The 18,194-nt window shown below is 49.4% G+C and overlaps 1 protein-coding gene across 1 annotated transcript in view; it reads left to right on the top strand.

The window, feature by feature from the left end:
• The window catches only part of crebbpa (CREB binding protein a), a 56,502-nt gene that overhangs the window by 25,841 nt on the left and 12,467 nt on the right, over positions 1–18,194 (top strand). The window contains exons 3-16 of the mRNA XM_048249060.1: positions 960–1,100; positions 2,129–2,164; positions 7,071–7,359; positions 7,593–7,706; positions 9,070–9,294; positions 10,625–10,733; positions 11,259–11,381; positions 11,564–11,681; positions 12,809–12,950; positions 13,355–13,417; positions 13,908–14,029; positions 14,609–14,776; positions 16,258–16,596; positions 17,908–18,090. Of these exons, the coding sequence (XP_048105017.1) occupies positions 960–1,100; positions 2,129–2,164; positions 7,071–7,359; positions 7,593–7,706; positions 9,070–9,294; positions 10,625–10,733; positions 11,259–11,381; positions 11,564–11,681; positions 12,809–12,950; positions 13,355–13,417; positions 13,908–14,029; positions 14,609–14,776; positions 16,258–16,596; positions 17,908–18,090 (2,172 nt within the window). The remainder of the gene's footprint in view (positions 1–959; positions 1,101–2,128; positions 2,165–7,070; positions 7,360–7,592; positions 7,707–9,069; positions 9,295–10,624; positions 10,734–11,258; positions 11,382–11,563; positions 11,682–12,808; positions 12,951–13,354; positions 13,418–13,907; positions 14,030–14,608; positions 14,777–16,257; positions 16,597–17,907; positions 18,091–18,194) is intronic.

Genomic DNA, 18,194 nt, shown 5'->3' with positions numbered 1-18,194 from the left:
GAAACTGATCAATCTGACCAACAATTAATATCGATTTGACACTCTTTTGCTGTCGGGTTTGCAAATCATTCATTTAGAACATTTAAGTTCGCGCTATTTGTTATTATAATCACAGCACGGCCTTACTATGTTGTCATTACCATATCATTACATTATCGCAATTAATAATCATCATAATCATCATCGTCAGCATGGCATGTCACGCTTAGCCTACCTGCTCCACCACTGAGTTCTTATCATGTAGCTTCAACTAGGCTCCACCACCTGCTCACTGTCCCTCTGCTCTGGATGCTTGCTTACATCCTCGTTTAAACTCAACGAAGCTTCTACATTGGTGTTACTTTTGCACTATTGTCACTACCGGCACCCGCCGCAATTTCGTGTAGGCAACTTCGATTAACTTTCGATGCGCTCACAGAATCCTGGCTCTTAGCCAAAATGCGAGGGGTGGGGCCTGACGTGAGCTGTTATTGGATTAGTCGAGTGTCAATATGGAAATGTAACCAATGGGCAATCTCGCTGATTGTCCTTCCTTTGGGCCGATCGTTGGCCAAAATTATTTAATTATATAGCCTATTCTATCGGCCCAAAAGGTGCGTCGGCCCACCGGGAAAATGCCCGGTATGCCAGATGGCCAGTCCACCCATGACACTCGTGACCGTGGGGTTGGTAAAGGATATCGCCACGGCTGTAATTGACTAAGGCACTCGGCCTTCGGCCTCGTATCTACGGCTGAATTATAGCCGTGGCGATATCCTTTACCATCCCCGCTCCCACTCATATTGCTGAAATATCATGGTTCTTATATTTTGTATTTCTCCATCAAATTGGTTCACTTTTCACCACAAAAAAAAAAAAAAATGTCCCACCTTTCTTTGAATTTCTAGTAAGTTTTATTTTTTTGCACTCACCTCTCTGTCTCTTTCTCTCTCTCTCTCTCTCTCTCTCTCTCTCTGCAGATGGGCCTACCGGGCAACAGTAGTCCGTTTGGGCAGGCGTATGGGCAGGGCACTGGCGGGGTCAACGCCCCCCTCCAGAACAGCCTGCCCCCATTCCCCTCTGACCTGAAGGGAACGGCCGTCACCAACGTGGCAAACCTGGTGAGTATCAGAGTCCGCAAAGGTTCTTGTGACGATATACTAGTCTTAGTAGTGCAAAGCTATCAATGGTAAAGTAATCAACCAGACAGTGAGTGTCTCAAGGTGATTTAGAAGGGTGAGAGCATGGATTGGCAATAGCTATTGGGCAGTTAGTGTCCCTTGTGATTATTATGACCGTCATATAGATTTAGTCAGTTTTCTTCATTATTCTGGGTTTTTTTTTTTTTTTTTTCCTTTTTCTTTTTTTTCTTCAGTTTGTGAGGTAAACTTATGCCGTTTCAACTGCTGATTGAATAAAGTTGCAACTCCACGGACTGTAGCCTATCTTGTGTCTGTCTACTCTGTTGCGCACAACCTGCTGCCAGCCTCGAGAGTCTTTAATGACCAGTCTGGAACTGAAGCAGGAATGGCTAACTACTACTAATTTTTCGGTAATATTACAAAACCCAAGCAAACGAAATGCAAATATAATACTGAAATACAACTTTAAATGACTTATGTACTGAGTCGTCCCACCCAACTAGCGCGGTATAGTGCAGACACACCAGCACAAGGAAGCAGTTTAGGTCCACTCTGCTTAGAATTTAAACGGAGGGCCATTCACGAGTGGATTTTGGGCTGCGCAGATTCAATGCAGATCAACAGATCTTGTTAGAATGGTGAAATACATCCACTCCACTGATATTATTTTGGGGAAGTAGCCAACCAAGCTCAAGTAGCTCAACGTAGCCAGATGGTCTGTACGTATTTGGGAAAAAAATATTGGAGCAAATATATACTGTTATCAGAACGATAATAATATTTTAATTTTTTCACTTCGATATATTGTGCATCCCTATATATAATAAAATATGTTTTTATACACAGTTAATTGCCTCAGCAACTGATTCCTTACAGTGAAAGTGTCTTCGTTCATGCTTCATGTGTTTCCTTCCTGTTTCTTGTCTTTCTCACTTTCTCTCTATCGATCACCCTCTTATCTCTTTTTTTCTCTCTCTCTCTCCCTCTCACTCCGCTCTCTCCTGCAGTCCCAGATGCAGCAGCAGCAGGCCTCGCCACAACAGCAGCAGCAGATGGGTGCTACAGTGGGTATGGTGGCCCAGCAGCAGCAGATGGGCTCCAGTCAGCAGATGGGTGCTACAGTGGGTATGGTGGCCCAGCAGCAGCAGATGGGTGCTACAGTGGGTATGGTGGCCCAGCAGCAGCAGATGGGTGCTACAGTGGGTATGGTGGCCCAGCAGCAGCAGATGGGTGCTACAGTGGGTATGGTGGCCCAGCAGCAGCAGATGGGTGCTACAGTGGGTATGGTGGCCCAGCAGCAGCAGATGGGTGCTACAGTGGGTATGGTGGCCCAGCAGCAGCAGATGGGTGCTACAGTGGGTATGGTGGCCCAGCAGCAGCAGATGGGTGCTACAGTGGGTATGGTGGCCCAGCAGCAGCAGATGGGTGCTACAGTGGGTATGGTGGCCCAGCAGCAGCAGATGGGTGCTACAGTGGGTATGGTGGCCCAGCAGCAGCAGATGGGTGCTACAGTGGGTATGGTGGCCCAGCAGCAGCAGATGGGTGCTACAGTGGGTATGGTGGCCCAGCAGCAGCAGATGGGTGCTACAGTGGGTATGGTGGCCCAGCAGCAGCAGATGGGTGCTACAGTGGGTATGGTGGCCCAGCAGCAGCAGATGGGTGCTACAGTGGGTATGGTGGCCCAGCAGCAGCAGATGGGTGCTACAGTGGGTATGGTGGCCCAGCAGCAGCAGATGGGTGCTACAGTGGGTATGGTGGCCCAGCAGCAGCAGATGGGTGCTACAGTGGGTATGGTGGCCCAGCAGCAGCAGATGGGTGCTACAGTGGGTATGGTGGCCCAGCAGCAGCAGATGGGTGCTACAGTGGGTATGGTGGCCCAGCAGCAGCAGATGGGTGCTACAGTGGGTATGGTGGCCCAGCAGCAGCAGATGGGTGCTACAGTGGGTATGGTGGCCCAGCAGCAGCAGATGGGTGCTACAGTGGGTATGGTGGCCCAGCAGCAGCAGATGGGTGCTACAGTGGGTATGGTGGCCCAGCAGCAGCAGATGGGTGCTACAGTGGGTATGGTGGCCCAGCAGCAGCAGATGGGTGCTACAGTGGGTATGGTGGCCCAGCAGCAGCAGATGGGTGCTACAGTGGGTATGGTGGCCCAGCAGCAGCAGATGGGTGCTACAGTGGGTATGGTGGCCCAGCAGCAGCAGATGGGTGCTACAGTGGGTATGGTGGCCCAGCAGCAGCAGATGGGTGCTACAGTGGGTATGGTGGCCCAGCAGCAGCAGATGGGTGCTACAGTGGGTATGGTGGCCCAGCAGCAGCAGATGGGTGCTACAGTGGGTATGGTGGCCCAGCAGCAGCAGATGGGTGCTACAGTGGGTATGGTGGCCCAGCAGCAGCAGATGGGTGCTACAGTGGGTATGGTGGCCCAGCAGCAGCAGATGGGTGCTACAGTGGGTATGGTGGCCCAGCAGCAGCAGATGGGTGCTACAGTGGGTATGGTGGCCCAGCAGCAGCAGATGGGTGCTACAGTGGGTATGGTGGCCCAGCAGCAGCAGATGGGTGCTACAGTGGGTATGGTGGCCCAGCAGCAGCAGATGGGTGCTACAGTGGGTATGGTGGCCCAGCAGCAGCAGATGGGTGCTACAGTGGGTATGGTGGCCCAGCAGCAGCAGATGGGTGCTACAGTGGGTATGGTGGCCCAGCAGCAGCAGATGGGTGCTACAGTGGGTATGGTGGCCCAGCAGCAGCAGATGGGTGCTACAGTGGGTATGGTGGCCCAGCAGCAGCAGATGGGTGCTACAGTGGGTATGGTGGCCCAGCAGCAGCAGATGGGTGCTACAGTGGGTATGGTGGCCCAGCAGCAGCAGATGGGTGCTACAGTGGGTATGGTGGCCCAGCAGCAGCAGATGGGTGCTACAGTGGGTATGGTGGCCCAGCAGCAGCAGATGGGTGCTACAGTGGGTATGGTGGCCCAGCAGCAGCAGATGGGTGCTACAGTGGGTATGGTGGCCCAGCAGCAGCAGATGGGTGCTACAGTGGGTATGGTGGCCCAGCAGCAGCAGATGGGTGCTACAGTGGGTATGGTGGCCCAGCAGCAGCAGATGGGTGCTACAGTGGGTATGGTGGCCCAGCAGCAGCAGATGGGTGCTACAGTGGGTATGGTGGCCCAGCAGCAGCAGATGGGTGCTACAGTGGGTATGGTGGCCCAGCAGCAGCAGATGGGTGCTACAGTGGGTATGGTGGCCCAGCAGCAGCAGATGGGTGCTACAGTGGGTATGGTGGCCCAGCAGCAGCAGATGGGTGCTACAGTGGGTATGGTGGCCCAGCAGCAGCAGATGGGTGCTACAGTGGGTATGGTGGCCCAGCAGCAGCAGATGGGTGCTACAGTGGGTATGGTGGCCCAGCAGCAGCAGATGGGTGCTACAGTGGGTATGGTGGCCCAGCAGCAGCAGATGGGTGCTACAGTGGGTATGGTGGCCCAGCAGCAGCAGATGGGTGCTACAGTGGGTATGGTGGCCCAGCAGCAGCAGATGGGTGCTACAGTGGGTATGGTGGCCCAGCAGCAGCAGATGGGTGCTACAGTGGGTATGGTGGCCCAGCAGCAGCAGATGGGTGCTACAGTGGGTATGGTGGCCCAGCAGCAGCAGATGGGTGCTACAGTGGGTATGGTGGCCCAGCAGCAGCAGATGGGTGCTACAGTGGGTATGGTGGCCCAGCAGCAGCAGATGGGTGCTACAGTGGGTATGGTGGCCCAGCAGCAGCAGATGGGTGCTACAGTGGGTATGGTGGCCCAGCAGCAGCAGATGGGTGCTACAGTGGGTATGGTGGCCCAGCAGCAGCAGATGGGTGCTACAGTGGGTATGGTGGCCCAGCAGCAGCAGATGGGTGCTACAGTGGGTATGGTGGCCCAGCAGCAGCAGATGGGTGCTACAGTGGGTATGGTGGCCCAGCAGCAGCAGATGGGTGCTACAGTGGGTATGGTGGCCCAGCAGCAGCAGATGGGTGCTACAGTGGGTATGGTGGCCCAGCAGCAGCAGATGGGTGCTACAGTGGGTATGGTGGCCCAGCAGCAGCAGATGGGTGCTACAGTGGGTATGGTGGCCCAGCAGCAGCAGATGGGTGCTACAGTGGGTATGGTGGCCCAGCAGCAGCAGATGGGTGCTACAGTGGGTATGGTGGCCCAGCAGCAGCAGATGGGTGCTACAGTGGGTATGGTGGCCCAGCAGCAGCAGATGGGTGCTACAGTGGGTATGGTGGCCCAGCAGCAGCAGATGGGTGCTACAGTGGGTATGGTGGCCCAGCAGCAGCAGATGGGTGCTACAGTGGGTATGGTGGCCCAGCAGCAGCAGATGGGTGCTACAGTGGGTATGGTGGCCCAGCAGCAGCAGATGGGTGCTACAGTGGGTATGGTGGCCCAGCAGCAGCAGATGGGTTCTGTCAAAGTCCTGCAAGTCATTGCGCTGTTTTATCAGCCTCTTAGGCTGCTCCATTTATAGCCTAATGACTACGTGGTGTGCCTCGGGAATGTTGCTTTGGCTATTACATGAGTCACCAAATGAAATGAAATGGCTCAGATAGATTAAAACGTGTTGCAGATGCTAACATGGATTTTTTTCCGGACAAATGCTCTTGTGTTTTGACTAAAGTTTTCAGATCAAAAGACAATCACTTAATTGATCAACACATGAATATAATCTGTCTCAGATGGACCTGGGTTTGGGTTGTCGAGATGACTATATTAGAATGATGACTTGTGATAAACTCAATTCGGCCTTGAGCCCAGAAATGCAACGTTGCTTTTTTTGCCGAGGACGTAAACATCGCACTGAACTGAGATGAGATGATTATCGCAACATCTGTCTGATGAGCTGGTTCATCTGTTGAATGGAAGCCGAGTGTAAAACAGGAAGCAGATGTGGAGAGTAGGACAGATGCTCCTGTAGGTGGGAACGCTGCCTAATTGAGATGTACAGCTTCTCATTGTTCCCCTTCGCTAACAGAGAAAGGGAGACCACACCGCTGCCTGACTACTTGTAATTATCTGCGAGAGGACATGCAACCAGGGAACTGAAATGAGGCTCTGCGGATGATGCCACGCTACCCGCTGCAGGAAACTTTTTTTTGTTCTTGACTCAAGCCGGAGAGACCGATTTCCCTTGCCTCGCACGCACGCACACACACATACACACACACACACACACACACACACACACGCTCCGAGGCTAAATCCACGCCTGAGGTGTGTGCCAGCTCATTTCCCCTCTGGTTGCTGCTGCCACACGTGCCGCACCGCTCACCTGCCTCTTCTTCTTGTTCCCTTTTCTTTTCCTTCTCGTCTTGAGCTCTGCCGCCGCCGCAGTTGTTTACGGGGCTCCTAAGCCTCTCGGCAGTCAGCGAGCGAGCGCAAAGGCGGAGGCTTTATTAGAAAATGGAAGGAGACGTGAGTGCTGCGCAGGCATGGCGGGATCCAGCAGACGAGTGGAGTGGAGAAAATGGAGTGTGTTGACATCAGCTTTTTAACCAGCGGCAGAGTTCAGCTCCAGAAAATACAGGGCCAGGCCTGTCAGGGTTTTTTTTTTTTTTGTTTGTTTTGCTCAGCAAAGCTTATTTCTCATGTTTTTGTTCTCCATCGTGCTTGAGGAATTGCCGTAATTAGCAAAACCACCATGTCTGGTGCCATGTGTGCCGCCAAATGCTGGAGGCGTCTGCGACTCCAAAGCTCAATGCTCAGGGCGACTACTGCAACTGAAAAACTTGTGTGTCTCCAAGTCATCGGGTCAAATAAGTGTGACTGCTGATGGTTTATCACTGGCAGCCTGTGATAAAGGCACCATATTGTTAGCTATTCCAAAATTCGCCACAGAGTTTGCACGATCATGCCCCTCAGCCCTGAAACCTTGAAGGAGCTTAGACTCTCACACCCCCTGCTCATACACTGGGGCCTGGCCAAAGACGGAGAACGAGAGATCCACAGGGAGAGTGGGGGAGGGGGAGAGAGAGAGAGAGAGAGGGAGGGAGGGAGGAAACCCAATCCTCCAGGAACATGTCACGCTTCCCTTCGTGGCCAAACTGTGTGTTCCCAGTCATGGTTCGACAGCAGGAACTGTGTGTGTCTGTGGTGCCCTGTTTTGTTCTCAAATACAGGATCTTCCCTTGGGAGCCTCTGGTTGGTGTGTGTGTCTCTGTCTGTGTATGGGACCAGTATCCCGCCAGCCCATCAAGTGGCTTGAGGGCCTTGTTGGTAGGATTGAGCAGTTTTGTGCTACTTCTCAAGAGGTCTGCTGTTAATTGTGGATTTTTCATTCATCATTTTTACAAAAGGACCGAAAGTACTAGTGTAGCTGGAGGTCCCCCCGGTTCCCCCAAGATCAAATGTTTTGCCTACTTATTGTGTTCTCTGGAGGTAATGTTCTCTCTCTCTCTCTCTCTCTCTCTCTCCCTCTCTCCCCCCCCCCCCTCTCTCTCTCTCTGCAGTGGCTCATTGTGCGTCCTCCAGGCAAATCATCTCTCACTGGAAGAACTGCACGCGGCACGACTGTCCCGTCTGCCTGCCGCTCAAAAACGCCAGTGATAAACGCAACCCGCAGCGTAAGTCTCTCCCTCTCCCTCTCCTCCTCTCCTCCTCCCCCTTTCTGTCTTTCTCACGGCACATTTTATCTGATCTGCCTGTTGCCATGATGACAACCAGCAAATTTTAACAGGACCCAGACTCAAGAAGAGGCCCTGGTAGTAGTTGCACTCTCCCGCAGATCTGTGTGTCTGTGTGTGTGTCTGTGTGTGTGTCTGTGTGTGTGAGAGAGGGAGAGAGTGAGCGAGAGTGCACATGCGCCCCTGTTGAGTTTGGAGTTGGTTGAACACACTGACTCACACTTGCGAGAGAGAGAGAGAAGGCGTCAGGGAGGGGATTCGGACGCTTCCACCGTGGCATTGGCTGCCACCATTAAATCCCTCTACCACAGCTCTCGTGTTCTCTTTCTTTCTTTCTTTTTCTTTCTTTCTTTCTTTCTCTCTCTCTTCTGTCTCTCTCTTCTCTCTCTCTTTTCCTCTCTCTCTTTCTGTGGAGCATCTTTCATCACCCTACTGAGAGGAAAGGAGGCAGAGTGAAAGAGAGATGTTGGGTTTGTTTGTCTTTGCTGCATGTCTGTGCTGGTGAGCACATGGAGGCTTTCTGCTGATGCGACTGTCGTCACAACAGCATGATTTATGTTCCTTTTTGTCTGGTTCTGGAAGAAATCCTCAGACTGAATTGTTTTCTTTCCAAGTTCATGTCTGACTATAGCAGTTTTTACTGATGGTGTTTCCAACCCAAGAGAATGACATTGGCTTGATGTGCTGAAGATGAACATGAGTTTTAATACATCTCTCTGCCTCCCCTCCTCCCCCCATCTATTTCCTTTCCTTCTTGTCCTCACATTCTAACTACTCCATTCCGTTCCCCTCCTCATCCATTTCTTGTCTATTGCTTTCATTTTCACTCCCCACACTTTCGTTCTTTCTCCTGTCTATCCTTCCACCCCCTCTTCTGTTCCTTTATTCCTTTTTCATTCATTCTGACCTTGTCTGCATTCTCCTTTCCACTCTTCCACTTATTCTTCTATCCCTTTCTCCCACTCCTCTTCCTCTCTCCCTCCCTCTCTCCCACTCCTCTTCCTCTATCCCTCTCTCCATCTTTCTCTCCCACTCCTCTACCTCCATCCCGCTCTCCATCTTTCTCTCCCACTCCTCTACCTCCATCCCGCTCTCCATCTTTCTCTCCCACTCCTCTACCTCCATCCCTCTCTCCATCTTTCTCTCCCACTCCTCTACCTCCCTCCCTCTCTCCCACTCCTCTTCCTCCATCCCTCTCTCCATCTTTCTCTCCCACTCCTCTACCTCCCTCCCTTTCTTCCACTCCTCTCCCTCCATCCCTCTCTCCTGCTTTTCTCCACTGTGCTCCTCCTCTCCTCCACAGCCATGTTGAGTTCTCCCAGCGTGGGCCTGCCCAGCTCCATGGCGACGGTGGTGGGTCCTGGCCAGCCCAGCACTCCTGCCATCAACAGCTCCACCACCATCGACCCCAGCTCCATGCAGCGCGCCTACGCTGCCCTGGGCCTCCCCTACAGCAATCAGCCGAGTACCACGCAGACGCCCGCCCAGACGCCCCACCAGCAGCAGCTACGACCCATTGGCGGTCTCGGTGCATGAGCCAGGCCACGGACTCTCTGGAGGGTTGTGTTATAGGTTGTTATATTTTGTAAGTCAGTGTAAGAAAAAATAGGAAAGATTTTCTCTTCTTTGGATTGATTCAGCAAAGTGGTTTATTCCAGTGTAAAATGGTTGAAAGGTTCACAGAAGTTAATTCCTTACATCAGTTAAAAAAATTTTATGTATTATAAGTCGCCTCTGATAAAATGTAAACAGGTGGAGTAAAATTCTGCTGTATCAGATCGTATAGTTCGAAACTGCACACATGTGAATCAGTAGATGCATGAATGAGAGAATAATAAGTAAAGAAATAATTGTAAACTAGTCAGCTTTTAAAATGGCTCATAAACATGATTCCTGTACATTTCATGTGTGCTGGGTTTTTCAAAACCATGTATAGTAAATGGTTCAGATGTAATACCTTTTTCTGGCCACTAGTAGAACATTTGTAGCCTTTCCAAGTTTGTTACTGGGAAGCTAGACAAATGCTTCACAAACACCAGTACATTACACACACACACACCCCTGCACTGTGTTTGTCTTCTCAGCCATCTGTAAATTATGCTCCCATAATAAACCTTTTGGTAGACATTACGGAATTAATGGATATAATCCACATAATTCAAGTGTCTGGTAAAAAAGTAGCGGCTGATCAAATTTACACATCTACCAGCCACTGATGGGACCAAAAATGTAGATCTTCAGGGGGTGTGTCATAGATAATGTTGTCCTGTCGGGTTATTGGGCACTTAAGTGTGCAGTGCCTGCACAGGGGCGCCTTCAGGAAGAGTGGAAATAGTGAAGCTTTTTTTGCTCATTGCTGATCTTTTTAAAATCTTGGTATTTTTTGAGGGCGCTATTGTGTTAACACATCAAAGGCTTTAGGTAAGTGGTCCCAGTTGGTGCAGAGTTCATAACAGCTCTGGCAATGCCCATCGTGGAGAGGGCAGCCAGAGACGGACATTTCATCCATAACAGCTACTTTTCTACCTCAAGAGAGAGATATTCTTCTGTATGATGAGATGTCCTTAAACTTAAAATCTGATTGCTCACCCCCCTCAGAAATGACGGAGCTTAGTCATATGAAATCAAATTTTATCAAGTTTAGATCAAAGACTTGTGAAAAGAGGATTTTTGCAACAGCATCTGACATCTAGCAATGACTTGAAACAATTATTTCAACACCTCTGCATCAGTTTGTTTATTTTATTTTATACCAAATGCGTGTAGTTGTACCAGGGAACAATTGGCAAATGTTTCAATGTACAATATGGGATGTTTCTAGCTATGGTGTCCTAACATGTGATTGGTTCTCTCCTCAGCGGGCTCGAATCAGATGACCCTGGGGGGAGGGGCGATGGGCGGGGGCACCTCGGATCCAACCAATCTGCACTCGGACTCATCACTGCCGTCCACTCTCAATCCCAACAAGTAAGATCACACCCCGTTTACAAACACACAATAAACAAAAAGCTTTTATCTGACGTATTTGAGGAAAAAGCCAACAGTACACTTGTGGTCAAGTATTTGTCATGTGGTCAGTAGTGTTTAGATGCCACATGGTAATGAGGTGTTCTGTTTTCCTAGAATGAATGAATCTGTTTTCCCCCAGTAAAATTGCTTTGACATATCTGGCATGCATATGTATGAATGACTGAAGAACACTTGCCCACCTCCTAGGCGTCGCTGTGCTTCTGTGCTTTTTTAAATGACAAGTAGAAACTTGGCAAGGCAGAGGAACACCACACCAGTCAGCTGTATCAAAATGAAACCCACTTCATTTGGGTATCGAGGGCATCATCTACACCACAGTCATGTGACCACAGCTGTCTGTTGGAAACCCGATATGACACGAAGGACTCTAGACTCGTTCTAGGCTAGTTCTGTGTGCCTGATCTCTGTGTGTTGTGGCTGATGTGACTGACCCCTGTGTGCGTGTGTGTGTGGTGGTTGTAGTCAGCTGATGTCTGCCGACTCCGGGGTGGGCGCCACGGCAGCTCCGCTCTCGGCGCCGGGGATGCGCAAGGCATGGCACGAGCACGTCACTCAGGACCTGCGCAACCACCTGGTGCACAAGCTGTGAGTCAAAGAGAACAAGAAATAAACACACAGACACACACACACATAATGATCTGCATAATATCTGTAATATTATGTGTGTACTGTTACTATTAGTATTGGGATTTTTTTCTCGGTAGACTATAAAATGTTTATTGTTATTACTGGACGTCACTTTGGACATCCTTCTCTCCCTCCCTCAGAGTTCAAGCCATATTCCCAACACCAGACCCCGCTGCACTGAAGGACCGGCGCATGGAAAACCTGGTGGCCTACGCCCGCAAGGTGGAGGGGGACATGTACGAGTCGGCCAACAGCAGGGTAAGGAGTGTGTGTGAGTGTGTGAGAGAGAGAGAGACTGAGAACATATTGGAGTTGGAGTGAGTGTTCAATAGGACAGTATAGGCTAGTGACAATGGCCCCACATTTTTGAGATACCCCTACCGGAGGTAGAACTAAACCGAACAATGTTTTTCCTCATCTCTAAGGTCTCCCATATATGAAATGGATTCTTGGCTAAAAATATTTGACTGCTAAGATTGTTAAATTAACAGATATTGTTATACACCCCAAAACCAAAAAAGGACTAAAATATAGACTGTCCGTATTGGAGTTAAGGCATATAAACTACTGCAGATCAATCACACAAGCTCTGAGAACTTTGAAACTTGGCATGTTTATAGTCAGATAGTTGCTTTACCTACTAGAAAAGACTGGATGTGAATATCTTGATGTATGGAATGAATAGAGACATGTAAACATACACCCTGACTCGTCATACTATATTTACATATTTGGTATTGTTGGATTCAGTACAACCCCATCTTTCCCATAAGCCCTCATATGTGTTGCTATGATAATCCCTGGTAAAGCAGCTACAGAGTAAATGAAAACATTCTGCATAAATATTCATTTTTTGCATGTCCGCTTATTTTAGGTGTATGTTTACATGTCTCTATTCATTCCATACATCAAGATATTCACATCCAGTCTTTTCTAGTAGGTAAAGCAACTTCCTGACTATAAACATACCAAGTTTCAAAGCTCTCAGAGCTTGTGATTGATCTGCAGTAGTTTATATGCCTTAAGGACAGGCTATATTTTAGTCCTTTTTTGGTTTTGGGGTGTATAACAATATCTGTTAATTTAACAATCTTAGCAGTAAAATATTTTTAGCCAAGAATCCATTTCATAAATGGGAGACCTTAGAGATGAGGAAAAACATTGTTGGGTTTAGTTCTACCTCCGGTAGGGGTATCTCAAAAACTAAAGCCCTTTCTGACCATTTGTCACTAGCCTAGTAAGCAATATGTTTACTCAGACTGCATGACTCAGTTATGCGGGTCATGTATTGGGCAGTGGGATCATAGCATGACATGTGCTGGGGGCATCAATGACTTACTGGTGTTTTTTTTGTTTGTTTGTTTGTTTGTTTGTTGTTGTTGCAGGATGAGTATTATCATTTCCTGGCAGAGAAGATCTACAAGATTCAGAAGGAGCTGGAGGAGAAGCGTCGCTCACGGCTGCAGAAGCAAATCATCAACCAGGGGCCCCTCAACCCAGCTCAGCAGCCGCCCAGCAGGCCTCCGAGTGAGTCTTACACACACACACACACACACACACACACACACACACACACACACACACACACTGTGTCAGCCAAATCGCATGCATAAGCATACTACCTTCAGCGTATAAGCAGGTCGGCAACCTGAAAGTGAAATCTCGCTTACTCACTCACTGGATCTCACTCATTGCTCTCCCTCTGTCTCGCTCACACACACACTTTATCACACTTGACCTGTCTTTAATCTGTGGTATGTTGTGCTTCAGTATCACTTGTGGCAGGTCTTTTTTGCTCAGTGGCCTCTCTACCTCTCTCTCTCTCTCTCGGTCTCTCTCTCTCTCTCTCCTCTCCCCCCCTCTCTCTCTCTCTCTCTTTTTTTCTCTCTGGTTCTCACACTCCTCCTCTTCTTCCTCCTCCCACTCTTCAGATGGACCTATGCCTATGCCCAATGTGCCAAATCAGATCATGAATCGCATGCAGGTCTCTCAAGGTACCCCCCTCCCCCTCTCCCTCACAAGCTCTTTCCCCTGCCGCCGTAGCTGTTGCTGTTCTCCTGTTTTCACTGCTAGCTTAGTTTATGTGTCTGTCTGTGGCCGTCCGTCTTGCCATGTCTGTGTGTTTGTGTGTGTGCATCGTCATGGCTGATTGTGTGTGTGTGTGTCTGAAATTGTGTATTAGGGAGACTGTATGCACATGCTTCAGAATATATTAGAGAGAGAGAGAGATCTAAATAGAAGTGTAGAAATGTCAGCTGTCAATTATTTTTTTAAATCTCTCAGATACAAAGAGGGTCCACATATGCTTGCTTTCAGGCTGCTTTTGTGAAAAGTGTATGTTTGTGCTTGCAGAGCTCAAGTATTTTCTGTTGGGTCCATGTACGCTTGCCCACTCATTTGTAGTATGTGTTCTTGTTTCAATGTAAAAATGTGTCAGCGTGTGTCTCAACCTCTTCTCTGCCTTTGTGTGTGTGTGTGGTGTAGGGATGAACCAGTTCAACTCCATCGCCATGCAGAATGTGCAGATGACTCAGGCACCCATGGCAGCCCGCGCGGCGTCCCCCATGAACCACCCGCAGCAGATCAACATCAGCTCCGTCCCGCCGGTCAGTCCCCTCCTCTTCCTCTCAACCTCTGCTCCTCATCTCTCATCTCATCTCGTCTCGGCACATCTCTCTTCTCACTCCAGCTGTGTGCACTCACTCTCGTTTCACAAGTCGCCATTCTTACTCTGTGTTTTTGCTGTCTGTGTGCTGTTCAGCCATTGGGATGAAGTTTTAAGTGTTCAGATCAATATTTTCTTGTGGTTATTCACTCAAATTCATCCACAAGTCCAGAAGTGTGGTAAAAAAAATGGGTTATTCAAGTCCCAAAGTCTTTTCAAATCCGGCAGATGTCAACTTTTAAGGCGTATGCGTTTTTTCTTTTTAACTTCTAAATTGGAACATTCTTATGTAAACATTAAACCTTAACCCGGCGTCATAAATGCCCGCAATAAACTCAAAGTTAAATAAACTTGAAGCAACTAAAAACGGTTTGCCTTTGTTTGCCCTTTTGAAGGCACATGTAGGTTAGTGTATTTTCATGCAGTTCCCATTCAGATGTTATGGCATGTCACTAACCTGCTGCCCAGTGAAGTGTGTCGGCCCCCTAACCCTGTTTTTGCGTGCGTGTGCGGTGCTCAGCTGGGGATGTCCCCCACGCGGATGCCCCAGGGTCAGGGCATGATCGGCGGCCATGCTGGAGCCATGGTGGGCCAGACGGCCAACCAGACGCAGTTCCTCAACGCCAACACGGCCATGACGGCTACAGTGGCGCTGGGCCAGACCGCAGCGCAGGCAGCCGTTACACAGGTGAGCTGGCGCAGAGGGGACACACACACACACACACACACACACACATTTCCTCTCTTACACACTCTTTACATACCTCTATGGCATACTTCTATAAACCTCAGAATGTCTTCATCATTGACTTGAACATTAAGTCTGTACAGACACAAAGTACTTATGATATGTGTATATTTATGTGTCAAACATCAGTTTGCTCACCTTGGCCTTCTGATCCTGATTCTGGTATCGGGCATACTGCAGTCTTACACAGTCAAAGTATGCATCTGTCTACACTACAATAAGTGCACACACACACACATACACCTTATACACCAAGGTGGCTGATGCACACCTGCTTGTTTAGTATGGGTGTCATTATGTGTTGAGATCTTGTGACTGCTGTCTGAATCTGTTGTTCCTCGTTGGTGGAACACACTGCCAGTTCCTACAAGGGCAGGGACATCCTTTTCCACTTTCAAAAAACTCCTGAAGACCCAGCTCTTTAGAGAACATCTACTCTCATAGCAACACTTACAACAAGTCTTACTGATCCTAGCACTCACCAGCCGTTTTAAACTGACAAGTAACTGCTAAAAACAGCACTCACCGACGCACTTATTCTTACTGTACTCTAATGTTTTTTTGAAACTGTCCTAAAATTGTGAGAATTGTTCTAAAACTTACTGTTTACCATGTTGTTAGTCGCTTTGGTTAAAAAGCGTCAGCCAAATGTAATGTAATGTAAATGTAAATGAATGAATGTGGCTCTCATGTGAATATAATACTGTAGAGAGTGCAACCAAGATCTGAATGGAAGTGGGCAAAAGCAGATATGTTTTTCCTAGACTGCCGTGACACCTTCACAAAAGTGTCTTTGCACCCCTGCGTGCATCTGATATAAACTCATGACTTGACCTTTTCCTGTGAAAAACTCCTCACACTGGGTCTAAACATTGTGAATGGATCTTCACAATCCAAGGATGAGGCTAGATAGAATAAGTCAGATCCCATTTAAGCCACCAGATTTTATATGCCCTGCCCACGCCCAGCTCTATGTAACCTTGACTACCGTCTAGCACCGTCTTGACTTTTATTTAACCTTGATGATTGTTTGGTGGAAAGACCAACCAGTGCACTGAAAAAAAACATTGTTTATTTGTTCTATTCTTGAGTGCATTTTCTGCACACACAAGTTCTCTCTTTAAGATAAAATTAATGTACTCACCGCGACTTGCAACTTAGGTAAGGAAACAGAGCACAGTAATATTCACAGCTGTGTTCAAACGGGATGAAAGATGCACACATTTATAAATGAAGAGGCACGCTAACTCAGCAAACCCCGCCACACTCTAACACACATGCTGCAATCCTGTCTCCCCCTGTACCTACCAAGCTACAATCTTGTCTGTGTATATGTGTGTGTGTCTGCTTTGCGTCCTCGTGTCTGTCCCTGTGTGTGTGTTTATTTGTGTGTGTTTTCGTCCCGTCCTCTCTTCCCCCAGCAGCAGCCACAACAGCAGCCACCCCCCAACGCCGCCGCCGCTGCTGCTAGTCTCCCCCTGAACGCCCTCGGCGCTGTGGGCTCGTCGCAGCTGCCCCAGGCCGCGCTGCGCGCCACGCCGACTCCACCTTCCTCCTCCTCCTCCTCTTCCTCCTCCTCCGCTGCTGCCGCTAGCCTGCAGCCTCACGCGCCCCCGCAGCCGGCCGCTGCAGCCGCCTCCTCCTCCAGCCGCTCCTCCACCCCCACCCACCCTTCCTCCTCCGCGTCCGGCCCCACGCTGGACGCTCCGCAGGCCGTGCTCCAGCCCCAGCAGCAGCAGACGCAGCCCCCCACCACTCCGGTGAGACCGCCGTCCGTCGCCCCTCCACCAGCAACATCACCTCCACCCTCCCACCCTCCCTTAACGAGGATTCGCTCTCCGCTCTCTCAGCCAGCCCTCTGTCGCTCACTTTTCTCTGTCGCTTTCTCTCCCCTTTCTTGCCTTAATTTCCCAAACAGCTTTCAAGCTTCCCCCTTGCTTTGTTTGTGCCCCTTAACTAACTCACTCAGCACCATGGAGGCCTCCACGCTAGGGAAAATAGGCTTGACAGCTTAGAGCGAAAAGCTTTTCTCTACACTGTTCATTTGAATATACTGGAAGCACAAGGCTCTCTGTTTTGACTCGAAAAGGAAGCGCATGTATGCACGCACATTAAAAGTCCATATGCACTTCAGTATCTGTATTTTGGGACATCTGATCATCTCCAAGCATCTGCATGCACATCCACCTGACTGACGGAAAACGGTTTACAAAAATGAGCGATGGAGTTGTGCACCGCCTTCCAAAACCAATCAGCAACTTCTAAATGCGTACAAGTCGAGCAGGCCATCCTGCCACAACTTAATCCCTCCAGATGGGAGCGCGAGATATCAGCTGGGAGGCGGGCTGCTGAGAGCAGCCAGAGCACCAGTCAGTTGTCAGACTGCAGCAGTCTGTGATGAAGGGCTAAAATTACTTTTTTAATTACCCCGTCAGCGCAACGAGAATGCCACAACGGAGACAAATTAAATGTTTACCATTCGCATCCAGTGGTTGGCCTCTTCCAGCCTTGTAGTAGTCTGGACTGTGTCATGACAGATGTGCTGAGCCCACTCTGAAGGTGTATCAAGTACCCTGCCAGACCAGACCACAGTGCCATTTGTATGTCTGTGCCTGTTCTGAAGACATGCTCTTTAGATTTGTGATTATAATGTCCTTGCCAAAATGAGTGGGTTAATCTTGTCATAAGTGCCACTGATTATGTTTGGTAAACCCCTGATCTAAGGGGTTATGGCATGACTTCCATTCTAGACTTGCAATGTTGAGTGGATCTGTACTGGTCGAGAGTACATCTGTACTGGTCCAGAGTACATCTGTATTGGTCCAGAGTAGCACTCTGTCCCCCACTGAACGTTGCTTATTGCATGAGTCTCAAAATCTGGCAGATATGATTGTCATTAGCTGGTTGTATGGCTATACAGTTTTAGTCTGACTTGTCTTTTTCTCCTGTCTGTCTCTCCCACTATCTCTCTTCATTTCTGTCTCTCTCTCTCTCTGTCTCACACACACACACACACCTCCTTTTTCTCTTTCTCCTGTCTCTCTCTTTCTCTCTCTCTCACTCCACTTCAGCTCTCTCAGACTGGTGCCAGTCTGGACAACAGGGTTCCCACCCCGGCATCGACGGCCAGCGCCGACCCTCACTCCCAGCACGCGCTGGCGGACCTGCCCACGGCCAGCGAGCCTAAGGCGGAGCCGCGGCACGATGAGCAGGACTTTCATCCGGCCGGCATCAAGATGGAGCCCAAGATGGAGGTATGATGGAGACTTAGCAATCAGTGTGCAGCAGCATGGACTGTGCTAGCTACAGTAGAAGTAGTGATTAGGGGTGTCATGATTTCGCTTTTAAATCGAAATTG

The sequence above is a fragment of the Alosa alosa genome, chromosome 7 (assembly GCF_017589495.1).
Source record: "Alosa alosa isolate M-15738 ecotype Scorff River chromosome 7, AALO_Geno_1.1, whole genome shotgun sequence".
NCBI lineage: Eukaryota > Metazoa > Chordata > Actinopteri > Clupeiformes > Clupeidae > Alosa > Alosa alosa.
Note: the sequence above shows the minus strand (reverse complement) of the source record. Positions and strands in the feature narration are given on the sequence as shown.